General features: G+C 47.6%; 1 protein-coding gene across 5 annotated transcripts in view; it reads right to left on the bottom strand.

Annotated features, from left to right (window-relative positions):
* Positions 405–27674, bottom strand: part of C14H10orf35 (chromosome 14 C10orf35 homolog) — an 87923-nt gene continuing 60653 nt past the window's right edge. For 3 of the 5 annotated variants that reach the window (XM_021072428.1, XM_021072429.1, XM_021072430.1), the window contains 2 exons: positions 8170–8319; positions 6682–7474 (listed from right to left, as the gene is read on the bottom strand). In XM_021072428.1, coding sequence (XP_020928087.1) covers positions 7205–7474; positions 8170–8262 — 363 coding nt within the window. In that variant the 5' untranslated portion in view covers positions 8263–8319 and the 3' untranslated portion in view covers positions 6682–7204. Of the gene's footprint in view, positions 547–6681; positions 7475–8169; positions 8320–9683; positions 10316–27674 lie in introns of those variants that run through there. The other 2 variants (XM_021072426.1, XM_021072425.1) reach the window with 2 other exon arrangements.

Genomic DNA, 27674 nt, shown 5'->3' with positions numbered 1-27674 from the left:
GGGCTACAACAGCACCCAGTGTGAGACTTCTTATTACATCTCCTGCCTGGGACGCTCAAATACCAGGGGCTCTGCTTCAAGACAAGAGCCTGTGCCCTTGGTGACAGAGCCTCTTCCTGAGGGCCTCAGCCCCCTGCACCCTCCCCGCTCTGTTCCACTAGGGCTCCCAGCCCAGATCCACCATCTCCTAATTGTGCAGCCATGGGTGAGTCGCTTTAACCTCGCCAAGCCTCAGAGTCGCTGTCTGTATTTTTCTTTGTAGGAGGATGAAATGAGATGAGGCTCTTAGCTCAGGACAAGACCATAGTAAATTTCAATGGAATTGCACTTTCCATGAGAAACCTGAGTTCTGCCATCACCGAAATACAAGGCCATCATAAGCCTGGGCTGAGTTGAGCACTTACCTGCGTCTGGAGGAAGGAAGATTTGATGGAAGGATGGAGGTCATGCTCCTGCACAGACATTCCACCAGATGGCGCCATCGTACAACATTCACAGCCCTTCTGGCCATGGTACCAACATATCTCTGGGGTATCCAGGGTCTTCCTGCAGGAGGGGAAACAGAACTTCACCAGCCAAGCCAGGGCTGAAGAAAGCCTGAGGCTGTGTCACTCTGCATGGCTTCCCTCTATCTCCATCTAGATCTTCATCAAAAGCATGGTGGGAAGTGGGTGGGGGACAGGGACAGTGACAAGGGCAATGTCAGGCCATGTCGGCAGCAAAGTCCATTAAGCACCTACTGTGGGCAAGGCTTTGTGATGTGTAGGGCATTGTTAAGTATTAGAGCTGAGAAGGGCCTTCAAGGAAACCCATCCTGGTGCCTTAAGGTGCAGCATGATTCAGAAAGACAGATTTCACCTCACCTTCTCGCTGAACTGAGCTGGACAAAGCCTGGGGAAGACAGGAAAAGCACCCCATCCCACTTGACTGCAAAAGGAATGGAGAAAATCAACTGGGTGTGACTTCTGAGGCTCTTCCTGTCCCAACATCTCCCAGCACACAGGATACTCCCTGAATGTTTGCTGAACTGACTGCAGACCTAGAACAAACCATCCAAGCAGCTTCCTCACTCCAGCCCTGAAGAAGGGGGACATTTCGGTTAGGGTCCCATTTCGGAGAAACAGCCTCCTGGAGTTGTGTAGGGTCAGAGCTGCAAGGCCCTTGGGTAGAGATGACTCCACCGTGGGTAGAAGAGGGCCAGTAACTCTCCCCAAAACCAAAACTCTACAGAATGAAGCAGGTTTCTATGCGCTAATATGAAATGTGCCCATGATACACTGTGAAGCAAAAAAGCGAGGGCAGAAAATGTGTCTAATTTTCTATCATTTATATAAAAAAGAAAACAAAATTAGTATAATTGTGTTTGCACATATTTGCATAAATGAGTTCTGGAGGGATTTAAAAGACACTAAGAACAGCAGTTATAGGGGAGAGGGAATGGATAGATGGATGGATGGGTGGATGGATAGGTGGATGGATGGGTGGTTGGATAGGTAGGTGGATGGATGGATGGATGGATGGATGGATGGATGGAGAAGGAGTGAGACTTGCCTTGTATGCCTGTGTACTTTGCTTGATCCTTGAACCATGCAAACAAATTATCTTTCAAAAACAGATTTTAAAAATAGCTTGTCCAAGATCACATAATGTTTCCCACAGTGTTGGGATGCTTTCACGTGGCAGGGCATGAAATGATTTGGGGTGCCCAAGTTAACTGTAAGCAATTCACAAACACAGCACTGAATCATTTGATGGGAAAATCATTCCCTTTTCATTTCTCTTCAGTCTTCTGAATCCATCAAGAATGTCTCAGTGAGATGCTAGTGGGTCTTTAACACCTCTCTAAATCCTGATTACTTAACAAAGAAAGCAAGCGCTGGGCTTAGAGCCGTGGCCGCCAGCAGTGGTTAGCTAAATGGTGAAAATGGAATTGTGTTATTTTCTCTACACTGAATTGACTTGTACTAATATCTACTATGAATGGCAAGTAACGCTGGCCTTCCATTTACAACAGTAATGCAAGGCTTCCTTTACAAAATACCTTAAGTTAAATGTGCGCTGCTCTAAAGAAGAGTATTACATAACCACTAATGCCGTTGCTTTGTGAACATGGTATCATCAAGCACTAACCTTGTGCCAGAAACTGCTTCGTGCTTCCCATGAAATAATCTACTGATCCTCCCGCCCCTGGGAGGTGCAGAGGAGGACAGGGAGAATGCGGACCTTGCCCAAGGTCACTGGGTAATAGGGGTGGTGCCAGGAATTTGAACCCAGGCATCCAGTCTCCTGTTGAGCACAACACCAGAGGGCAGAGAGTTGGTGGCCCAGTGAACACAGACCAGCCCTCCCGCCCTCAGCCACTGCCTGCCCAGCACTGGAGGCAGCTGCCCTAAAGGCCCAGCCTCTTTGGACAGCTTCCTCTGCCTCCTCCCAAGCTCTGGGTCCCTAAGGCCAAATGGCTTCAGATCTCCCCCACCCCCTGCCCCTAAACCAGAGGATCACTCCCATACACCCTCAGCAATCCCTCTGAAGCACTCCATCTGCTTCTTGAACATTCTCTCGCTGCTCTTTTGGGCCAGCGGCAGCACAAAGAGGGGTAAGCTTTGCTCGTCCCACAGTCTCACTCTGCTGAACAGGGCGCAGGATTCTCTCTCCATCCAGGTTTGGGGGCAAAGCCCTCCGCCTCCGTCACCCTCACCTGCATGATCCTTCAGGGGCCCTACATGAAGTAACTGAGTTTCTCCCCTGGTCTGTTTGCAATGAAAACGTCACACATTCAGGGAAGGAGGGAAGAGGGCTGCAGCCCATTCAGTGACTGCACCCAGAGATGGGCAGCTGCAGCTGCATCCTGGCACCCACCCTGGGCCCTCTGCCCTCACAGACTGGTCTGATGGTCACAAGGGGCCCAGCAGGTAGTGAGGCCTGTCACCCCATCCCCCATCTCCCTCCTCCTCCCTCTGGGCCACAGGCACAGTCAGGGGATGAATGACCCCTCCCCCACAACCACCATCATAACCTCCTGGAGGGCTTGGTAAGAGGCAGAGGTAAGAGGCCTCAGCACTTCTGAGTTGGTCTACGGTGAGGCCTGGGAATCTGCCTATGTAACAAGTCTGCAGGCGATTCTGAAAGAGACCACAGGCAAAGAGAGGAGTGGTCCAGAATGTGGGCCTGGCTTCGGTCTGAATCCTAGCTCCACCCGCTGCTCAGGGTGGCTGGGAGGGGTGGGGGCTCCTGGGGCAAGTTACAAATGCTCTAGGGTGTACCCAGCAGTGAAATAAGGATGACAGTGATGGTACCCAGATCATACAGTTCTGGTAACAATTAAATGACGTCAAGGACTTAGCAGCGTCAGGCACACAGCAAACTCCTATCCTGACACTTGAGACCTGTGACAAGCCCCTGGCTTCCAGGAGCAAGAGAAGCAGCTGCATTTCTTCTCCGACTGGAGAACAGGGGTGGGTAGTGACACCGGTCTTAGAAGCCCAGCACTGCCCCAGCCAGAGGTCCTAGGCGCCTTAGGCTAGGCATTGTAGCTGCTCTGGCTGAGCCCACAGCCCAGGAGCTGTGGTCCAAGCGCAGCATCTGTGGAAGGGGTGCAGGGCTGGGGCAGTCCCCTCCTCCACACCCTGTCCTCTCCCTCACCCACCACGCCAAGGATGACCCCCACCACTCCAGGCAGCAGGAGGGGCACAGATCATCGTCCCTCCTTAGAGAAGAGCAACAAGGCCCTAGAAGCCAAGTGAGCCGTCCAAGGTCACAGGCCCCAAAGGAGAGCAGGGTCTGCAAAGCGACAGGCTTCCTCCAGGGCCCAGCTGGCCTCTTCTGCCTTCAAGGTCAGGTGTCCTTGGGGACAGGCTCTGACCACACCAGGGCTTTTTCTTCAACTCATAGAGCAAGAGTTCTCAGTGAGGGAGCCAGACCCCCTGCCTCTGCCAAAAGGCCCAGGGAGAGCCCTGGAGCGGGAGAAACTGTTCAGCTCTGTCGGCCTTGGTACCTCCTCTCTGGAGACAGAACTGTGGTCCCAACTGCAGGCCAGCTGAGGGCGGGGAGGATAGAGCGGGGGCAGGGGGAGGCCCCCCCGCAAAGGGCTTGGACCTTGGGGAAGGGCAGGCCCAGGAGGCTGTGGGTCCTAGGAGATGGAGCAGGAACAGATGGTTGGACACTGGTGGCTCCAACCAGGGAGTCAAAACAATCCCCTGGGCAGGGCAGGGAGGGATTGTTTCCAGTCCCACAGAGGCAGCTGAGGCCCGGTGTGAACCCAGCTGTGGCTCACAAGGTAGCCAGGCCACAAATCCAACCTGACACAGAGACATAGGACTCCAAGGATTCACCCTGGAGATTAGCAAAAACCTCCCGATATCTGCCCTCAAGGGGGCCCAGTCTAGGGGGTCCTGTAACGCGGCAGGCAGGGCAAGGGGAGCAGTGCAGGAGAGGAAGGGCCTGCCCTCCCCAGTGAGCCTCCAGCTAGGACACCCCCTGGACCACGGCAGCACTTGGCCCCACCCAGCCCCTGCAGGGTTCGCACCCAGCACCCAGGAAACTAGCCTCCGCCTGCTCAGAACACACCTGCACCATGACTTCTCAGTGCAGCAGGCGAGAGCCTACCTAGGGCGTTCACACAAAAGGCAGAGACGGGCCCCCAGCTTATAGCAGCTCCATAGGCTACTCAACCCCAGGGGGCGCCTTCCTCAGCACGCTCCCTCTGCTTCCCCAACACTGTCAGATCCTGACCTTGATAAGTGAAGTAGAGCTTAGTTAGCAAATCTCCCAGAGCCTGAGGGCCACAGGGAAGGTGGGCTGAGGGAAGGAAGGTCAAGGGGTGGGTCCCCGGGCCCCCAGCCCAATTCAACCAGAGCAGCTCTACTGGGTCCTGGGGTGATGGGGCTCAATCTACAGAAACAAAGAGCACTACTTTCTTAAACAACTCACCTTGTTCTTACCCCAGACCGCCTCCCTGTGGCTGCTTAACGAGTCCCGCAGAGGCTGCCCCGCCCCCACCAGGCTGAGGCCCTGGGCTCCTCCCGCCCCCCAGGCCCCCCACCCTGGTGCCTGTCCACTTCTAGTCAGGAGCTTTGGGAATGGAAACCGAATTCTATAAAAAGACACAGTTCTCAGCCCTGAATTTGTGGACTCAGATTCATACCCCCTAAAGGGATTTTACATATGGGGGGGGGGTCCACTTAAGATTTATGTCTTCAGGGAACTATGTCTAGTCACTTATGATGGAGCATGATAATGGGATAAAATAGAATGCGTAACATGTATGTGTAACTGGGTCACCATGCTGTGCAGTAGAAAAAAAAAATTGCATTGGGGAAATAACAATTATAAAAAAAAAGAAAAAAAAAAGATTTATGTCTTCGGAGAGTCCCACAAGGGAAAGCTCAGCTGTGCGGGATCATTCCTTCAAGGGGTCATTCCTTCCTCCACGGCAGCCTCAGGAGCCTGGGGATTGGGTGAGCAGGTGGCAGACATGCTGAGCAGGAGACGCCATGGGAAGCAGCGGGGACACCAGTCAGGCCTGGGTACCACCTCCCTTGCCCAGGCCCCAGGGGAGTCACTGGGAACCAAACCCTCCCTTCCCTGTCTGTGGAAACAGAGACACAGAAAACCCTGAGAAAGGAGTCGCATCTGAATAGCACAGAGCATCCCCAGAATGTCTGTGATAAAGGCCACTGCCGGCCCCATCAAAGGCAGCAGTGGGCACAAGGACCTGGGGAGAGGGTTCTGTCCTGCTGCAGCCCTGTGGGCTCTCAGGAGGGATGGAATCAGTCTCTGTCTCTCCCCCAACCTCCCCCATGTACACCCCATGATAGTTTGCTCCCTGGCCTTGGCTTTCAAGATCATCTCCAAATCCTGCCTTCCTCCCCCAAACCGCCAGACCTGGAAGGATCCTGAGGAGGGTGACAAATCTTGTCCCCGGGTGATGGAAGCTCGCAAGCTCACCCAGTCTCTCTCTGATCTTTAAGGGTCAGCCCACTTCAGGTGCAGAGCTCTCAGTCATCCACGGCCAACTCTGCTCCCCAGCAGCCCTCAGTCATCCAAGGCCACTTCTGCCCGCCTCACCCAGACCCAGGCCTCCACCACCAAGACTCAAGGCCTCCACTCATGAAAAGCAGGGAATGCTCATCCCACATGCACTGAACAGTCAGTGCCAAGACCCCCTGCAGAAGTTCCAGGGCCAGGGATCGAACCTGCACCACAGCGGTGACCCAAGCCACAGCAGTGACAACAATGGATCCTTAGCCCACTAGGCCACTGGGGAACTCAAAGACCTCTGCTTTCTAAGGAGAGTGTGCCAAGGTTAGAGACTATGAAAGCCTTGGGAGGCTGAGCAGCCGCTGGCCAGAGCCCCTGGGCAAAGGAGACCTGCACCCCGGCTGTCCTGACCCCATAGCCTCATCAGCCATTCTGGCCAGAGGACCCACTCCCAGCCCCAACGAAGAGCAACATCTCAGAGAGAGACAGAATTATCCAAGCATCAGACAAGGGGCCCAAGTCCAGGCTCTACCTGGCCTCCCACCCTGTCCCCAGAGCCTGCCAATTAAAGGTGAGAAACCACCCTCAGAGGTCAAATGCCCCCCTCCACCATCCCCAACCCATCACTCCCAAACCACCTTCACCATGGCTTCCTGATCTGCATGCAGCTGTGCAATTATTTACGAATGTCTTTACATGGACTCACTTTTACTTAAATGTCTTTATTGAAAACGCCACCACGGTAAGTAGAATGCCGGTACCACTTGTCATAAATAAAAGGTAGCCAATAAAAATATACCATTAAAACAAAACGGAGCTATAAAAGTCTGGCAACTTTTCCCACCTGCCCTCAGCCCAGGCCTGCTCCCAAGGGATGGGGACGTCAGCCCGTTCCAGAGGCATGAGAACATTTTGGCATCTAGTGGAGCCTTTCTCCCTGGCATAAAAGGACTGGAAGAGAATTGGACAGGGAATCCCTTTCTCGCTCTGACTTTGTGCTTAACACCCCGTACAACCTAAACACATCTCAGGGGATGAAGGAGCATCCGGTCCTTTGGGAATGTCGGACTACAGGCTTCCTCGGCCGCATGCTTAACACAACGCAAAAACGGACACTCTGAGCACACCTTCCAGGCACCCCGGGAGCCCCTCCCCACATGTGCTGTCTCACACCAAGGCCCAGCAGCTCCCTCTCCCACACACCTGCCCCGGCAGCCCCCGGAGGTCACCGCTGACTCAGGTGGGACACCAGGTAGACGAGGCCCACCAGCAGGAGTCCACGCACGCCGAGCATCATGAGCAGGAAGAGGAGCAGGATGGAGGTCACCGGCTCCACGGCGTGGTTGCCCAGATGCCACTGGGGGAAGCCCATGTTCACCAGCTGCCGGTTGAGATCATTGAAGGGGGACTGAGCAGCACCTAGTCTGGCACCTGCCTGCTGCTGGCGAGGGCTGGGACCCCCCAGGGGGGCACCGTGGCCCCTATTGAGAAAGCTCTGGAAGGTTAAGACAGAGAGAGACCAGTGAATCCAGAGAAAGGGTCCCTGGAGCTGAAGCCCCAGAGGCAGGAGGGAACCCTCAGCCACCTGGAGCCACGCCCACTCCGACAACCACCCAGGCCACGCCCTCCTTTCCCAGCAACCTCCCCCCTCATGCCACCCACAGGAATTCCAACCACTGAGTCACAAGCTCTCAGAGCACAGAAAATGCCAGTCCGTGTTCCCTATGTCACGCCAGGGAGAAGGTGCCTGGGGCTGAGAAGAGGAAGAGGGCGAGGGGGTGGGACTAGAGGGCACCGCTTCCTTCCAGGCAGGCATTTTTAACACTCCTCACTCCCTCCTTTAAACACATCTCATGTAGCCATGGACTCATCTTCTCCACTTACTCTCCAGCTTCCCTCTTGCTCGAGAAACTCTAAAAGTGGGGGTTGCTGACCAGGTAAAGGGAGACAGAGCTCTTGGGTTTGAAGGCTGCCTGAAGTAAGGCGAGCTAGGGAGGCAGAGGGCTGGGCAATAAATCCACTGGGGTTGTCCCCAAGTCTTAAACCCCCAGGTCACCACGTTCAGCTCTCTGCAGAGAGGGCGTCAGACTAGTGAAGGTTAATGACCAGCAAGGGGGCCTCTGGGAGCTAAGGAGTAACTGGTACAGAGGATGGGAGGCCAGCCGCCCCTCCATGGGGCTGGGCACCTACCTGTCGAGGGGTGCTACTGCGTGGTTGGGCTGTGTTCCTCACACGGGGGTCGTCGTCCTGCACAATTTCCCCATTGGCCAAGATGCGAACCATCCTTCCAGGAGCTATGGGTCCCTGGTGGGCTGCGCCTTTCCTCAGACAGCAAAACGCCTGAAGGAAAAAAGGTACCAGAGATTAAAAGACACTTAGTCTTTGGTTAAAACTGAAATTCTGGGTGCTCACATCAGTGACCCACACTGAGCAGGCAGTTTACCTAGTTAATTAATCAAGGAGAGAAATCAATGCAAATTGTTTGCCAGACAAAAATCTTTCAGACATTGAATCCACTAAGAAAATTATCAAAAGGATCTTTGGAGAAGAAAGTTTTATTCATTTATTTCTTTTTATGGCTGCACCCACAACATATGGAAGTTCCTGGGGCAGGGACTGAATACGAGCCACAGCTGAGACCTATGCCACAGCTCCGGGAACGCCAGACCCTTTAACCCATGGCACCCACACCTTCGCAGCGACCTGAGCTGCTGCAGCTGGATTCTTAACCCACTGTGCCATATGGGAATTCCAAGAAGGAAGTTTTATTATTAACCACCAGCAGCAGCAGCAGCAACAACGGGGACAAGAACCTTTGCTATGCCCAGGCCCTGCCGAAAGTCCACTGAGGCTCAGCTCAGCCTCCCAACACTCCTCCTGAGCAGATACAGCTGGAGACCCAGAGAAGTTTAATTCACTTGTCCAGGACCATTCATCCACGGGCAGTAGAGGAAGAACATGAAGCCAGGATCTCCGGCCCTAGGCCTGTCTCTGGGTACTAAGTAGGGAGTCCAGGACACCAGGATCCCCAATGTCTCCATTTCTCTTCCCTTAAAAAATGGTCCAGTGTGCTATCTTTCAGGGAGTAGATGCTAAGGACCTGGGCCTTTTCCCTGCAGGAGACCCTTCAGAGCGGCATTCCTGCAGAGGGCACACCCTCACCTGGCCCTCACCTCTCCCAGGCAACACCAGAAGGGCAGGGCCAGCTTTCTGGAAATACGGAATGGGAGATGCTGCTGTGGCTCAGGGAAGGCCCCACCTGCAAACCCCAAAAGAGTCCATGGGCTGGGGGTGGGGGTGGGGAACTCCCACGCCTCTCCCCCAGCTCTCCCTGGGTAAAGGCCATTTTTTTCTCAGATGATTCACAGTTTTCATCTAAATTCTCAAAAGCACTCGTGAGACACGCGCCAAAAGGGGTCAAGAGCCCTTGCTCTCTTGCCCACAGCCTGGGGCAGGGGGGCCTCTTTTTTGAAGCCTGCTGGCCCCTGCAGAGGCCAGTCCCTCCGTGCTTTGTCATCCCGCCCAGTTGGGTGGGCTAAGGGCGCGGTGGGCCCTCGCTGCACCTGACACTAAGGGGGTGAGGAATGGGAAGGGGGGGCGCGTGCTGCCGGGGTGGGAGGGGCCGCTGCCCAGGCTACCGAGCCCAGGCCTGGGGGAGGGGAGGGGTGCGCCTCCGCTTCCCCAACCCAGGGCAGGACACTCACCTGCGAGCACGGCTCCCAGGGCTCGGCTGCGTCCACTCCCGGTGGCTCCCAAGCCGCTTCCTCCCACCTGACCTCACAGGAAGCGCGCGCCGCAGCAGCACGGCCAGCGAGTGGAGCGGCCGCGCCCTCTGAAGGCTTTTGAGGGAACTGCAGCTGCTGGGCCGGGGCTGCGCAAGGCCGAGGAGGAGGGAGAAAGTGGGTGGGAGAGGAGCGGAGAGCCAACTGGTAGGACCAGAGGGGAGGGAGGGAGAGAGACAGACGAGTGCGGAGGAAGAAAGAGGAGGGAGAAGAGGAAGAGGAAAGAGAAGCAGAGCCCAAGGAGGAAAAACCCAGGGGGCCGGTGCGCCTCTGGCTTGGGTGACAAGAGGCTCTGTCCCCACCCAGTATGAGTTTGCTAAGCCCGCTCCTCGGTCGATGCCCCTTGAGTAGGACCCAGCCCAGCCCTTAAAGAACTCCATCTCCAGTTCCAGTGGGGAACTCTACGTGGGGAAGATGAGGCATGAACCGCAAGGCAGGTGCAAGTAACCGACACGTGAAGGAAGGCAGGCTTCCTGGAGGAGGTTGCCTTTGAGTTGGGACTGGAAGGGTCGGTAGGAGTTTGCCTGTCAGGCGAATAGAAGGGCAGTCCTGCAAAGGGAACCACGTGGCAAAGGAGTGAGTGAAAGATCAACCTCTGCCTCTTTCCCAATGTTTTCAATCCCCGCCCCCCTTCATAAGCTGTTCTCTGTCCCCCCCCTCCCCCGTTCACCCGTTGGAGAGAAGGGCTCTGCAGTCCTACAATTTGGAACAGATTCTGGCAAGTTAACTGAGGTACTCAGTCTCCTCATCTGCAAAGTGAGGCAAATCATAGCAGTTACCTTCAGGACTGTCGTGAAGATTGAGAGTCTCTGGCAAGTGGCAAGTGTTGAAAACCATTTGCTATGATTATCAACCAGCAAATGTTTCGGGGAGTAGATATTTTAGGTATATATAAAGACTTAGATGCCCCCTTGCCCCTGAGTGGGGAGACAGAAAGAAGACTGCAACTTAAACCTTGCCTCAGGGGTTCACCGTCTGCCATCATGGTTTAATTAGATTATGAAACCTTTTCAGTAAAAGATGTTGAGCAGGTTTCCTCAATATCTGTATCTTGTTTGTTGTCTATAGATTATACATGTGGACTGTGAAAGCAGATTGACATTCTGGATAAAAGATGGATGCTAGAGCCGGCCTGGGTTTGAATCTCGGCTCAGCTGCTTTCTGCTGGTCTGATGGGCCAATTATTCAGCCTCTCTGGCCTCAGTTCCTTCACCTGTAAAATGCAGATAATAACAGCGGCCACTTCATCCAGTTTTTGTGAAGCACTAAGTGCTTAGTGAGAAGTGCTTAGATAAGAGCCTGGCTACAGTAAGTGCTCAGGGGCTACTGGCTATTATGTCATTACTACATTTAATCAACTGTAAAGCATGTATTTTTTTTAAAAAAAGGAATTTCAAATAAATATAAACTGAAATCCTAGTACTCTTTCTCCCTATACTCCCGATGCTGGTGGGTACAGCGCATACGCAGCAGGGCTAACCCCAAGGCAGGATGCCTGATTGTCAGAGATGGGCTGCAGATCTCAAAACTGTCTGCACAGGAGTTCCCATCATGGTGCAGCGGAAATGAATCTGATTAGGAATCTGATAAGGTTGGGGGTTTGATCCCTGGCCTCAATCAGTGGGTTAAGGATCCGGCACTGCTGTGAGTGTGGTGTAAGTTGCAGATGCGGCTTGGATCCGACATTGCTGTGGCTGTGGCGTAGGCTGGCGGCTGTAGCTCCGATTAGACCCCTAGCCTGAGAACTTCCATATGCCATGGGTACGGCCCTAAAAACAAAAACAAAAACAAAAAACAAAAAACAAAAAAACTGTCTACACATTGGAATTATCTGGCATGTTTAAAAACAATCCCCACGCCTGAGTCCCACCCTAGAGGTGCCAAGGCCATGAATGTGGGATAAAACCTGGGCATGAAGAGGTTTTAAGACAAATTCCAGGTGATCCTAATGAACAACCACAGTGGAGAACCACTGTCTTCCATGAACAGAGCTCCGTAAATGGGGCGCATACCCAAGGAACCCCAAGAAGAGAGAGACCTTGGGGGAACAAGGGAGGAAATAAGGGATGTTTCTACAACTGCTGCCAAAGGAAGACCGTCCAGCTGGAGATGACTGAGAGGGTCGAGAAGGGCTTTAGGAGGCAGGAGTGTTTGACTGCACTTGGAAAAGTCCTATTATTACCCATCAAAACAGCTTCAGGAGGCTGCGACTCACTCTTCCTACTTCTCCACTTCTTTCAGGTGTCTCCCCTGCTCAGAAACCTGCAATGGTTCCCTACGGTCTGCTCCAATAAGACTCAGCCCCTGGGCAGGTGCCGACCACCCTCCAAATCTAGCCCCAGCTCACTCTTACCCACACTCCTTCCCTCAGCACCACAGCCTGGGCTCTTCGGTCTCCCCAAAGTACACCACCCAATGTCCTGCTTTGCTTGGGCCCATCTACCCAAATACGCTCTCTATGCACGCTAAATCCCACCCCCACCCCCCAACTATAATATCAGCAGCACAAACATCAGTTCTCATTGTTCCATGTAATAATAATAACCCCAGAGTGCAGAGTCCTTACCACTTCCAAAGAGCTTTTCAAGAGACCACATCATCCTTTTGGGATTATGAAATAGGAAACGGGTGTGTGCGTGCGTGCGTGCGTGCGTGCGCGTGTGTGTGTGTGTGTGTGTGTGTGTGTGTGTGTTGGCTGTGCCTGTGGCACGCAGAAGTTCCCAGGCCAGGGATCCAACCCGCACCACAGCAGCGACCCGAGCTGCTGCAGTAATGATGCTGGCTGCTTAACCCACTGCACCACAGGAGAACTCCCAGAAAAGTATATGTTGTTGTTCCCCTTTTGCTGATGAAGAAACTGAGACTCAGACTCTAGATGACCAGCCTGAGGTCAGTGCAGAGGCAGGATTCAAATGAATACAGATTCCTCAGCACTGCACTGTAGGCTCTTTGTGCCTCCCCAGCATCAGACAACAGCCCCACCTCCCACCCCCAATTGCTGGCCTGGGCAACAATCCCAAGGGCTAGCCAGGGGCTTCCAGCCTGGGGCAGCCCTGCAGGGACTGGAAGGCAGGCAGGCCCTTGCTGGCCTCCCACTTCCGCAGCTGGACTGGGCATGGGGGCTTTGGGCAGCCTGGCATCAGAACCCTCAGCCTCTGCTGCTTCCGGGGAAAAAGAGTGGAAGGAGTCAGACTGTGAGAAAAGATGAGCCAGGAGAGTGGAGGAGCCCAGAGGGTGGTGGATGCCTTTCATCCCTTCCACAGAGGAAGCAGCAGAAACAGCAGTGTGGGGGTGGGGTCAGCAAAAAAGGAACCAAAAGCAGAGAATAAGGCCAGGCCAGCCGAGCGCTTTTTGTGGGGTCTTAATTAAGCCTGGAGGCCCCATTGTTCCTTTCAGGATGGAACATATGTTCAGGGCCTGGCTGAGGTTCCGGACTGAAATTTCAATGGTGCTGGGCCCTATGGGGAGCCAGGAGAGGGGGGTGGTTTGAGGGGGACCATCCCTAAGTCCTATAAGAACCAACAGCATCTCTCAGAGTCATCTTCCACTATTTCCGGAGCAGGAAATAAAACAACCAGAAAGAGTAGCAGATCCTACCTACATGGTGGCTCTTCCTGAGTTATATCCTTTTGTAACACACAATCTACAAAGTAAACTATATTCCTGAGTTTTGTGAGTGGCTATAGAAAATTAACCAAACTAGTATCCAGTGAGTCAGAAGCACAAGTAACAACTTGGGCGTGGGATTGGCTTTGGAAGTGTCAAGGGGGCCGTCTCATGGGACTGAGTCCTTACCCTATGGGATCTGATGCTAATGCCAGGCAGATAGTGTCAGAATGGAAGTGAAAGACGGCCAGCTGGTGTCACTGAATTGCTTGGAGAATGACCACCCCCAAACACACACACACACACATTTGGTGATCAGAGGTATCAGAAGCTGAGTATTCTGAGGGTAGAAATAAAATTGTGTTTCTGCACACTACTATAAGGATTTGTGTCCAGATGTTTGTGTGAACATAAGTCTTCATCTCTCTGGGAGAAATGCCCAGATTGCTGAATGATATGGTACTTGTATGTTAGCTTTATAAGAAACTGCCAAACTGTTTTCCAAAGTGGCTGTATCATTTTATACTCCCACAGCAATGGATGAGATACTAGTTTCTCTGCATGTTCACAGAAATTTAGCAATGTCACTTTTTTTTTTTCTTTTTACAGCCACGCTTGTGGCATATGGAAGTTCCCAGGCTAGGGGTTAAATGGGAGCTGCAGCTGCTGGCCTACACCACAGCCGCAGCAATACCAGATCCAAGCCTCATCTGCAACCTATGCTGCAGCTTATGGCAATGTGAGGTCTTTAAACCACTGAGCCAGGCCAGGGATCAAACCCACATTCTCATGATACTAGTCAGGTTCTTAACCCGCTGAACCATAATCGGAACTCCCATTGAGATGGCTGTCTTTCCTGCATTTAACTGATTTTGCAACCTTATCAAAAATCACTTAGGCATTTCCTTGTCACACAGCAGGTTAAGGATCTGGTGTTGTCACTGCTGTGGCTAAGGTCACTGCTGTGGCATGATCCCTGGCCTGGGAACTTCCACATGCTGTAGGTGCAGCCAAAAAAAAAAAAAAAAACCCAAAAACAAAAAAAAATCACAAGCATATTTGTATAGGCCTATTTCTAGATTCTCTACTCTGTTGCATTGACCTGTGTGTCTATCCTTCCTCATGCTGCACAGTCTTAATTACTATAGCTACATAATAAGCTATATTATAGCTATATAATCTGGAAATCGAGTAGACATAGTTTCAGTTCCCTTTTCTTTCTTTCTTTTTTTTTTGTCTTTTTGTCTTTTTAGGGCCGCACCCATGGCATATGGAGGTTCCCAGGTTAGGAGTCTAATCGGAGCTGTTGTTGCCAGCCTACTCCAGAGCCACAGCAATGCCAGATTCGAGCCAGATTCGAGCTGTGTCTGCAACCTACACCACATCTCGTGGCAAAACCTTGCTGAGTTTTTGACAGGAATTGTGTTAAGCCTGTATACTAATCTGGGGAGAATTGACATCTTTGCTGAATATTCCAATCCATGAACATGGTGTGTCTCTCCATTTATTTAGATCTTCTGGGGAGTTCCCATCGTGGCGCGGTGGTTAACGAATCCGACTAGGAACCGTGAGGTTGCTGGTTCAATCCCTGGCCTTGCTCAGTGGGTTAACAATCCAGCGTTGCCGTGAGCTGTGGTGTAGGTCAAAGATGCAGCTCGGATCCCGCGTTGCTGTGGCTTTGACATAGGCTGGCAGCTACAGCTCTGATTAGACCCCTAGCCTGGAAACCTCCCATAAACCACGAGAGCAGCCCAAGAAATGGCAAAAAGACAAAAAAAAAAAAAAAAAAAAAAACTTCTTTCGTCTTTCATCAGCATCATACAGTTTTCAACATTCAAGTCCTTCATGTGTTTTATTAGATTTATACCCAAATATTGTATTTGTGTGTGTGTGCACATGTGCATGCAGATTATAAATGGTATTTCTTTTTCTTTCTTTCTTTTTTTTTTTTTTTTTTTTGGCCGCACCTGCAGCCTGTGGAAGTTCCTAGGCCAAGGACTGAACCTTCACCAGAGCAGTGACAACAGCCACTGCAGTGACAATGCTGGGTCCTTACCTGCTGAACCACAGAGGAAATTCTAGTATTTCATTTTTAATTTCAGTGCCCACATATTCATTGTTAGTATATAGAAATACAATTGATTTTTGTATGTTTATCTTGTATCCACAACCTTGCTGAATTTACTTATTAGCTCTAAGAGGTTTTATAATTAAGGTAATTATTGATATGTTAAGTCTTACTCTGCCATTAAAATTTTTCTACTTGTTTCTTATCTCCCTCTTATAAAAACAGTGTTTATTCATTCAATGGATATTTTTGAGACTCGATTCTTTAACAAGTAATTCAAGTTTTAAAATGTATAATGTAATACTAAACAGTTAACATTGGCGAACTGAAGGAAGAAACTCTTCTATCAGGCAAACAGCCAGAACTCCTTTTTTTTTTTTTTTTTTTTTTTTGCCTTTTTGCCATTTCTTGGGCTGCTCCCACGGCATATGGAGCTTCCCAGGCTAGGGGTCGAATCGGAGCTGTAGCCGCCGGCCTACACCAGAGCCACAGCAACGCCAGATCCAAGCTGCGTCTGTAACCTACACAACATCTCGTGGCAACGCTGGATCCTTAACCCACTGAGCAAGGCCAGGGATTGAACCAGCAACCTCATGGTTCCTAGTCGGATTTGTTAACCACTGAGCCATGACGGGAACCCCCAGAACTCTTTAAAAGAAGCTCTGTTTCTCTTTTTTGCCTTCCTGTGGGTTACTGGAATATTTTTTAGGATTCCAACTTTATTACAGTGTTTTTTCTATGTATCACTTTGTACAGTTTTTTTTAAGTGGTTTTTCTGGATTTACTATAGATAGATAGACAGACAGACAGACAGACAGACAGATAGATGGATGACTTATCCACAGTCTACTGGTATCAGCATTTTCCCACTTCAGCTGAAGTGTGGAAACCTTACTTCCATTTAAATAGCTTTACCTCTCTCCACACTTAAATAGCATTGCCTTGAATATCAGATGGTGTTATAATTTTTATTTCAATCATTATACTGTATATGACTTAGAAAACTCATGAGGGATAGTCTATTGTAAATACTCATTTTTCTGCTGCTTCTCATTTTTTTCTTCTTTCCTAATGTTCCAAAAGACCTTCTTTTATCATTTCCTTTCTATTCAAAGAATTTTCTTTATCCATTCTTTAAGGCTAAGCCTGCTAGTGACAAATTATTTTAGTTTTCTTTTGTTCTTCATTTCTGAAAGATAGTTTCACTGGGCATATAAATTGCATTTGAGTTTTTCCTTCCAGCATTTGAAAAATGTGGGCCACTTTTTCTGGCCTCCATGTTTCAAATAAGAAAACTGCTTTTGTTAGAATTTGCTGTCCTGTAGATTAATGTGTTCTTCCTCTCTGGCTGCTTTCAAGATGTTTTTTTCTTGGTCTTTAGTTTTCAGAAGTTTAATTATAATGTGTCTTGACATAGATTTCTTTGGGCTTATCCTTTTTGGGGTTACCCAGCTTCTTGAACCTGTAGATTTATGTCTTTCACCAAATTCTGAGGGTGGAGGTGGTCAGTCATTATTTCTCTTTCAGGCCCACTCTCTTTCTCTTCTCTGGGATTCCAATGATATGAATGTCAGATTTTTTGTTATTGTCCCAAAGGTTCCTGAGACTCTGTTCTTTTTTTCATTCCATTTTCTCTCTGTTGTTCAGATTGGGTAAATTCTATTGAGCTATCCTCAAGTTCACTGTCCTCCATTCTTTTTACTATACTATTAAACCTATCCACTGAATTTTTAATTTCTTTTACTGTGCTTTTGCAGTTCTATAATTTGTTTGTTTTTCTACTTTTTTGGCTATAATTTTCTCAACTTGTTTTAAGAGAATTTACAAATGCTTATTGAATCATTTTTATGATGGTTGCTTTAAAAATCCTCATAATGGAGAAAAGACTTGTGGCTGCCTGATGGGAGGGGGAGGGAGTGGGAGGGATCGGGAGCTTGGGCTTATCAGACACAACTTAGAATAGATTTACAAGGAGATCCTGCTGCATAGCATTGAGAACTTTGTCTAGATACTCATGTTGCAACAGAACAAAGGGTGGGGAAAAAATGTAATTGTAATGTATACATGTAAGGATAACTTGATCCCCTTGCTGTACAGTGGGAAAATAAAAAAAATTTTTTTTAAATAAAAAAATAAAAAAAAATAAATAAATAAATAAAAAATAAAAATCCTCATAAGAGGGAGCTAAGAACCCAATCTAGTGTCCATGAGGATGTGGGTTCGATCCTGGCCTCGCTCAGTAGGTTAAGGATTAAGCGGGTTAAGGTTAATGATCTGGTGTTACTGCAAGCTGCAACAGCATTGCTGTGGCTGTGGTGAAGCCCAGCTGCAGCTCCGATTCAACACCTAGCCCAGGAACTTCCATATGCTACAGGTGTGACCCTAAAAGAAAAAAAGAGTCCTCATCAGATAATTCCAGCATCTGAATCATCTTGGTGTCATCATCAGTTGATTGTCTTTTCTCATATTCCAGCTGTTATTTTCCCTGTTAATTGTATGATCTGTGCTTTTCTTTTTTCCTTTTCTTTCTTTTTAAAAAATGTATTTAATATCTTTGGATGTGAAAAATGCGATTATAATTAAATCAGGTGATAAGCTTTACCAAAAGCCGCCAGATATTCTCTCTGTTGGGGACATTATGTCACAAAAGCAGCAGCCAGGAAAGACACATAAATGAGTGAGGTGGACCTGTGACAAGCTGTGGAGAGCAAGTTCATAAAAGGCTCCATACAACTATGATGTGAGAGAATAGCAGCCCAGCCTAGCTATCATTATTAGTTTTTTGAAGGAAACTTAAAATTTAGATTTTTATGAGAGATCTCTTATTTTTAAAACGTTGGAAACTAATTCTTTGGTTTTTTCAAAATTTTCAAAACCAAGGTTGGATTAGGCCCATGGACACTTGTTTATTCTTCAGATAGAAAGCTTTACAGGAGCAAAGGATAGATAATGCTGCATAGGCAATTAATCAAACTGGAAATGTCATTCATTGAGTACACTGACATGGCCAGTTCACTGAGATTACAATGCAAGTTTCAACGATGCTGCTATGGACCGAAGGGTCACGTCCCCCCAAAATGCACGTGTTAAAGCCCTAGTCCCTGTATCTGGAGGTGAGACCGCTGGGATGTAACTAGGTCTAGATGAGGTCATTAGAGTGAGGCCCCCATGATGGGATTAATGTCCTTATAAAAAGAGGACGAAACCAGAGTCCTTTCTTTCTCAGCCATGTGAGGCTACAGCAAGAAGATGGTCATCTGTAAACCAGGAAGAGGGCCCTCATCAAGAACTCAACCATGGGAGTTCCCCTCGCGGCTCAGCGGAAACGAATCCGACTAGAAACTATGAGGTTGCAGTTTTGATCCCTGGCCTCACTCAGTGGGTTAAGGATCCGGCATTGCTGTGAGCTGTGTTGTAGGTCAAAGACGCAGCTCGGATCCCGAGTTGCTGTTGCTGTGGCTGTGGTGTAGGCTGGCAGCTGTTGCTCCAATTAGACCCCTAGTCTGGAACCTCCATATGCCATGGGTGTGGCGCTAAAAAGACAAAAGAAAAAAAAAAAAAAGAACCCAACCATGTTGGCACCCTGATCTCAGACTTCCAGTCTCCAGAACCTTGAGGAATAAATGTTCTTTAAGCCATCCAATCTGTGGTGTTTCAATTATAAAAGCCAAAACTAAGAGAGATGCTTAATTTAAAATTACTAAATTACTCTTGATGAAGTTCAATATTTTATTGCAATAATAAGTTTTCATCTTAAGATTAATATATATGATGACTGATGTAATGTTATGTTTCTAGGAGCCCTTTTTTTTTCTTTGAGGCAACTGATCCCACAGGGAAAGATGCCGTGTTTGTCATATGTCATAATCACATTGATGTATTTTAAAGTTTAAAATCACCAGAATTGGAGTTCCCATCGTGGCTCAGTGGTTAACGAATCCGACTAGGAACCATGAGGTTTCGGGTTCGAACCCTGGCCTTGCTCAGTGGGTTAAGGATCCAGAGTTGCCGTGAGCTGTGGTGGAGGTTGCAGACGCGGCTCGGATCCCGCGTTGCTGTGGCTGTGGTGTAGGCCGGCAGCTACGGCTCCGATTTATCCCCTAGCCCAGAAACTTCCATATGCCATGGGATCGGCCTAACAAATGGCAAAAAAAAGACAAAAAAAAAAAAAAAAATCACCAGAATTAACCGCCCCCCTGGAAAAGTGAATATTTACATAAATTATTTGGAGTTCTTCTGTATGGGAAATTTGTCTCTTATGATTCATTTATTTAAAGCAGTATGGACTCCTACCTGGCAGGACAGAATACTCTGCAGGACCCACATGGTCACTTTAAAGCTTTCAATGACATCATTAGTGTGCTAAAACAGAAAAATTAAATGCCAACCAAAAATCCTTTAGCCACGGAGGAGTTTCCACTGTGGCTCAGTGTGTTAAGAACCTGATGTAGTCTCCATGAGGATTCAGGTTCAATCCCTGGCTTCACTCAGTAGGTTAAGGATCCAGCATTGCCACAATAGGTCACAGACGCGGCTGGATCTGGTGTTGCTGTGGCTGTGGCATAGGCCTCAGCTGGAGCTCTGATTTGACCCCTAGTCTGGGAACTTCGTATGTGTGAGTGCAGCTTTAAAAAGAAAAAAAAAAAATCCATAGCCACTAAAAATACCCTTCAAGTTGAGTGTGAAATAAAGACATTGTCGGATAAATAAAATGAGAGATAATTTGTCTCCAGTGACTTGGGCTATAAGAAATGCTAAGGGAGGTTCTTCAAGCTGAGGGGAAATAGTATCTAGTGATAACTCAAATCTACTGGAAGAAATGAAGAGCACCAAAAATAGTAAATAAGTAGATAAATACAAAAAGCTACGCTATTTTTTATTCTTGCGATTTCCTTAAAATAGACCGTTTAAAGCAAAAATGATAATAACGTAAGATAGGTTTCTAATACATGTAGAAGTAAAATATATCACGAACATAGCACAAAGGATGGAAAGGAGAAATAAATGTCATCATACTTTTGGAAGGAAATAATAAAAATAGTGAAAAGGTTAGAATTAAGAGGCGAATGGGATAAATGAGTTACAATACTAAAAAATATCTGACCCCAAAGAAGGCAAGAAAGGAATAAAAATGGAGGAATAAAAAAATTGAAAGAACAAATGAAAAAAAAAATAGCAAGATGGTAAACTTACACCCAACCACATCCATAATTATATTAGAGGTAAATGTATTACACACTCCAATTAAAAGGCAGAGAAATTTAGGAGAGACTAAATTAAAAAAAAAAAAAACACCTATATACTGTCTATAAGAGAGACAATTTAAATATAAAAACACAAATAGGTGGAAAGTAAATGGATGTAAGGAGATATGTAATGCAAACACTATACATGAGAAAGCTGGTAAGGCTATATTACTGTCTGACAATGTAGATTTCAGGACAGAGCTTATTATAAGAACTACAAAGAACCATTTCACAATATTTAAAATGACAATTAATTAACAAGATATAGCAGTTCCTAAAATGTATGAACTTAGTAACAGAATTTCAGCATTTACGAAACCAAGCTGACAGAACAAAAGAATTAGACAACTCCACAATCACATCCAAAGACTTGAACACCCTTGCTTTTTAAGTAGGTGTTGATTGAAGTAGACAAAAAAACAAAAACCTAAGGATATAGAAGATCCGAACAACACTATTACCCAATTTGACCTAACTGACTTTGCAGAATACTACCATTCAGCAACCCCAAAATGTAAATTAATTTCAAATGCATATGGAACTTTCAGAAAGACCATATTGTAGGCTATAAAATAAATTCTAATAGGGAGTTCCCATTGGGGATCAGCAGGTTAAGAACCCAATATCCATGAGGATATGGATTTGATCCCTGGCCTCGCTCAGTGGGTTAAGGATCCGGCATTGCCACAAGCTGTGGAGTAGGTAGCAGGTGCTGCTTGGATCCTGGGTTGCTGTGGCTGTGAGGTAGGCTGGAAAATGTAGCTCCAGCTCAGATTCAAGCCCTAGCCTGGGAACTTCCATATGCAGCAGGTGGAGCCCTAAAAAAGCAATAAATAAATAAATAAGTTTTAATAGAGTTCAGAAGGTTGAAAGTTGATGAAGTATTTCTCTGGTCACAGAGGAATTAAATTAGAAATCAGGAGTTCCCGTCGTGGCGCAGTGGTTAACGAATCCGACTAGGAACCATGAGGTTGCGGGTTCGGTCCCTGCCCTTGCTCAGTGGGTTAACGATCCAGCGTTGCCGTGAGCTGTGGTGTAGGTTGCAGACGCGGCTCGGATCCCGAGTTGCTGTGGCTCTGGCGTAGGCCCGGGGCTACAGCTCCGATTAGACCCCTAGCCTGGGAACCTCCATATGCCGCGGGAGCGGCCCAAGAAATAGCAACAACAACAACAACAACAACAAAAGACAAAAGACAAAAAGACAAAAAAAAAAAAAGAAATCAATAAACAATAAGCTAAAAAACCAAATAATCAGAAATTAAGTGATACACTTTTAGATAACCCATGAGTCAAAGGGGAAAAAAATCGCAAGAGAAATAAGAAAATATTTTGAACTAAGTGCTAATGAAAAGACAGCATATTGAAATTTATGCTGTGTTGGTAAATCAGTGTTTAGAGGGAAACATACAACTTTAAATGTCTTTACCATAAAATAATCAGTTGTCTAGGTTTCCACCTTAAGAAGCTAGAAAAATAAGTAAATGGAAGACATTCAACCCTATGTAAATAGAAGAAAAATAATAATTAAGAGTAGAATTCAGGGAGTTCCCTAGTGGTCTAATGGTTAGGACTCAGTGCTTTCACTGATGTGGAATCCCTAGTCTGGGAACTGAGAGTCCACATCAAGCTACATCAAGCTGCATGAAGTGGCAAAAGAAAAAAAGGGGGAAAGAAAAAAAGAAAGCAGAATTCAGTTAAGTGGAAAGAGACAAAGTCTGTTCTTTGAAAAGATGGATAAAGTTGATGAGCCCCTAGCTAGACTTAAAAAGAAGAAAGAGAGGATAAAATACCAGTATCAGGTATGAAATGGGTGGTATCGCTAGAGATCTTTAAAAGAATCACTTTAAAAGAATAATAAGGAAATACTGTGACCAAATTTTAAGAATGAAATAATATTGATCTTAAACACTTTTGGAAAATAGAAAAGGAGGGAGTACTCTGCATCATTCAGGGTCCAATCAGGAGACAGAAATGACACCGTAATTCGAATGGTAACTTGAAGTTCAATATAAAGAAACATTAACAGAAGTTCCCATCGTGGCGCAGCTGAAAGGAATCCGACTAGGAACCACGAGGTTGCAGGTTGGATCCCTGGCCTCGCTCAGTGGGTTAAGGATCCGGCATTGCCATGAGCTGTGGTGTAAGTTGCAGACGCAGCTTGCATCTGTTGCTGTGGCTGTGGTGTAGACCAGCAGCTGTAGCTCTGATTGGACCCCTAGCCAGGGAACCTCCACTGCTGTGGGTGCGGCCTGAAAAAGCAAAAAAAAAAAAAAAAAAAAAAGAAATATTAACAGGAGGTTGAGGTGGAAAAAGGAAATGTGTAAGGGTTAAAGAGAACCCTAAAAGATAAAGCAATGGCAAACATAATGAGTAGCCACTATTCCTAGAGGCTGAGTAAGGGCAATCTAAAGATTCCCCCTCCCTGGCTGAGATCCAGACCTCACTGAAGGGAACATGGCAGGGCGCACTGGATGGTGGGAGGTCCCCAAGGTGCCTGAGATGCCAGGTGACTTAATGGAAACCTGCCCTTGGGATACAGAAGGAAATCATCCATTCCATGGCTGGGCCATGGAACTTACGACAAAGTTGCTGGAGGGGCTGTTTATGGGGAAATGCCCAGGAAGGCTGTGGCTGCCACGTGCAGCAGAAACAGGGAGATGGAGAAGCCACCATGCCCTAAGCACTGGGAGCTCACTCAGCCGGAAGAGAAAATCCTTACTCCTCCAGTGTCCCTCTGGCACCCTCTACTGACAAGACTTAACGTGGTGCCAGGTGACAAAGGAGATGTCATTCCTTGACCCTCTCCTTGATCCCTGAGCAGGCAGAGAAGAAGGAATTTGAAAGACAATGAATTGATAAGTGGCACAACCTACCAATTCGTCTTTAAGTGGCCAGGAAAACTCTGATAAACAAAATCCGAAAAAACTACACAAGAAAATGACAGACCAACATCCTTCTTTTACATCCTTTGGTAAAAGTCTTTAGCAAAACATTAGCAAATCAATCAGAGCAATGTGTAAAAAGGATAATACATCATGACCAAGGAAATTCTACCCCAGCACTGCAAAGCTGGTTTAACATTTTAAATAATCCATCAACATAATTCACCACATTAAAGAATAAAAGACAAAAAGAAAGGGGGTTCCCGTGGTGGCACCGCAGAAACAAATCTGACTAATATCCACAAGGACATAGGTTCATTTCCTGGCCTCACTTGGTGGGTTAATGATCTAACATTGCCAGCTGTGGTGTAGGCTGCAGATGTGGCTCAGATCTGGTGTTGCTGTGGCTGGCTGTGGCCGGCAGCTGCAGTTCAGATTCAATCCCTAGCCTGGAAACTTCCATATGCCACAGGTACAACCCTGAAGAAACAAAAAACAAAAAAAAGAGACAGAAAGGACACAATCATCTCAATAGATGCACAAAAAGCATTTGACAAAATTCAGTAGCCATTCATGATTTAAAAGTCTAAGTAAACTAGAAATGGAACTTCCTCAACCTGATGAAGGCTGTTAAAGAAAAACCTATCCATAACATCATGTATTGTGATAAAAAGATTAGAGCCATAAAAGAGAAGTTTAAAAAAAAAAAAACCACTTAATTGGTAAATTTGCCATTGGGGATGCCTCCTTAGATGGACAGGAAAGGTGAGAAGTAGCCTGGTTTCTCTTCTTCCTCCCACTGGTGTCTCCTATCGGTTGATCCCAGGCAGAAGCCAGTTCTGCTGGGAGCCCAGAAAACACAACTCAGAGCAAAGCCAGGGAATGGCAAAGAGGGGATCTCAGGGAAAGCAGGGACTAGTCCAGAAATGCTGCCACCTGCTGGAAAACCACCATATCCCACAGCAGAAGATGGGGGGTTTGGCCCTGTACAGCTAATGCAGCCCGTGGTCCAGCCACATCTTTTCTCTCTGGACGGCCTCCTGCCTCTAGTCTGGACTTCGTCCTCATCCTGCAGTCCCTCTTCACACAGCTACTTCTTCTGTCACCACATGTACCCAAGCCTGACACACTTGGCAACCTAGTTCCTCCCACACCACCCCACCCCACGTCCCCTCCATCTTGCCTGCCATGGAGATCACCCAATAAGCCACTCTACAAAATCAGTGAGTTTGTCTGAACTCTGGGCCTGCCAGGCTCAGCTGGCTTTTCTGGTCAAGTCCTGTAATAACCCCTGCATTGCCAGTAGAACTTAGGATCTGAGCTGTCTTCTTAGCCTAGAGATAAATTGTCTCTGCCCCCTCCCTGACTGTGTTCTCACCACACTCTATGCACCTCTCTATTAGCGATCTGACCATTCCCTCTGATCAAGGACCTTGGTAATGGCAACACTACACTGCCTTGACTCTGCGGAAACTCCTCCTTCCCCATCCTGAGTCCATGTGATTCAGATGAAATGGACCCCTCATTTCTGCTCCCTGCCCTTATACCCAGGGTTCCAGAGATGGAGTGTGTGGCCCAGGCTAAGCCAGTCAGAGCATCCCATTCCTCTTGTCCTAGTGATTGGTTCAGAGATGGACATACAAGCCCAGTCAGATGAATCAGAGCTAATGGGAGTCATAAGACTGATTTGAGCAATGAAAAACTTATCCTGGGGCAGAAGAGAATGTTTCTTAATTGGGACACGTGCTTATCCTAATAGTTCTTAAAGAGCATCTGTGACTCAGGTGGAACCACTAGTCTAAACATTTTCCCTGTGACTTGCTTGCAAATAGGAGAGGACCTCCAGGGCTCGAGCAAGGCAACTCTACAGGGCACAGGCCTATTTCTGCTGGCAACCTACTCCTTCTCCAGGGATGCCAGGCCTGGGGAGAGCTTGAGATTGAAGCTAACTGGTGGTTCTAACATCATCCTTGCCTGCTGGGCAGTCACTGTGTTCTATTTCTCAGTGCCTTCTATTCTCTGCTCTGCTGTGCTGGAATTGACCAGGCAAACCACACATCTGCTTTCTCTGCCAACTTCCTGTAAGGTGTTGACCACAGGAGACACTAGAGGGAGACTAGGAGATGAGAAGAGGTGAGAAGGGGCTTATTCCTCCCTGTTTGCTGGAGTTTCCTGTCAGCATTGACCCAGCAATGGACCTGAGAGTAGAAACTGATTCTGCCAAGGAATTTCCAGCTTCCTTTGGCAATTTCAGCACCAGTCTTTTCACATCTCCGTGTGACTCTAGTGGTATCAGCACCAGTCAATGCCCTTCCTCAGAGCTCTGAGCTCTGGCTTCACAGAACCCTTGCTCTGAACTTGTAGATTCTAACCCTCAATCCTAGAGATAGCAGCTGTTTCCTGTAGTTCTTTCTGTATAACCTTTTTGCTTTCTCACCTTCGGGAATTTTTTTTTTTGCTTCCAATACCTATACTAAATTCCCTCAGTTGCAGTACCTAGAGTACTTTCTGTTCTTCTAACTGGACCTCGACTGATTCATCTGTTAAAACAGTTGCCAGTGAACTGTTTTGTAAAGGGCCAGTTAATTAATATTTTAGGCACTATGGGCCATAAAGCTTCTGTTGTGACTACTGAAATCTGCTGCTGTAGCACCTAAACCATTGAGCATTGCTGTGTTTCAACAAAACTTTATTTACAAAAACAGGTGGCTGGCTATAGTTTTCTGGCCCTTGTGTCAAACCAAGATTTCAAAGGAAACATAACAGGTCAAATCTGGAAGCCAATCCTTAGGCAACCTGGGCCAAGGAGAGGCTGGGGGTGATTAGGTCCAGCCTCTAACTTTGGGCAAGTTGCAGTCTAGTCTTGAACTTTGGGGTCTTCGTTTGTAAGATGAGGTGGGTGAGTAGATTATCCTTATGACCATTCTGGCTCTAAAAGTTCAGTGGTTCTGTTATTATCTCCAAAACGCCAAATCTGCAAAGCAAAGTCTCAAGTCAGCTTCCCTGGCAAGCAGACTCTGAGATGGAGATTACTGAGGGGGAAGATCATGTGCGAGTTCTCTTAGGACCAACATCTGTGGAGGAGAAAGGAAAGGAGGAAAGCAGGATTTGGAAGAGGGTGAGGGTGGGCTAAGATACCTTCTCAACAAAGGCTTCATTATTCCCAAGAAAAACATTGAAGCTGGAATGGTCCTTAAGTTTATCCCAAGTTAGGGAGATGGGCATAGATATCTAGACCCCACTTTGACCAGTCATCATGTGCAGGCTGCTGCAAGAAGGGAATATGACCTTGGCCATGGCGATCATATTAACCTGAGGCAGTCTCTGAAGAGAGCTGACAGCCAAAGGTACTCCTAGCATCTAGAAGAGTAAGCCCTTTGTTGCTTAGGAATGATTTGGATGAAGCGTCACTGTAGCATCCACTACAGTCCACCCCTTGTGCTGCTCAGAGCTCAGGTCAATTTCTTTCTATAAGTTCTAGGTACAACTTCTTGAGAATTCTGGGAAGTTTTTATTTATTTGGGGAAACTCAGAAAATGAAAGCATCACTTGGATGCTGTGCATCGGATCGTGGGCTACAACTGATACACATCATCTCCCTCCCTTTCTATCCAGTTTAGACTTCCCTCCCCCATAGAGAGCATCTCTGCTGGTCTCAGTGGTTTACCTGTTGGAATGACCTGGCCCTCACCCCTGAGAGGTCTGAGTCCCTATCACCATGCCCTGAGCAGGCTGTGGCTGCTTCACTCATCAATCTACCAGCAAATATGGGCAAGGAACTTCCAAGATTCACCTAAGTGGATCACCTGAGTAGCAAATTTATTATTCCTTGCCTCCACTTTGTATCAGCTGTCCTACATCATTCTGGGGATTGAAATCAATTATCCTGCCAAGACAATGATTCATCTTGCTGCTTCAAGGAGCCTGATATATGGAGGCTGCAAATTAACTTGCAGTTCTACACACTCATGTTCTATCTCCTGTTAGAGCCCCCTCCTTTGGGGTTCATAGGGTCTGCCTAAAATGGTGAGGACAGAAAGCTAAATTCCTAAGAGGGTCACTGAGAGAGAAAGTAGGGCCACTCCTGCTCCCACACTCTTGATTCCTAGAC

Source organism: Sus scrofa, chromosome 14 (genome assembly GCF_000003025.6).
Source record: "Sus scrofa isolate TJ Tabasco breed Duroc chromosome 14, Sscrofa11.1, whole genome shotgun sequence".
Taxonomy (NCBI): domain Eukaryota; kingdom Metazoa; phylum Chordata; class Mammalia; order Artiodactyla; family Suidae; genus Sus; species Sus scrofa.
The sequence above is the reverse complement of the archived record's forward strand: the minus strand, read 5'-3'. Positions and strand labels throughout refer to the sequence as shown.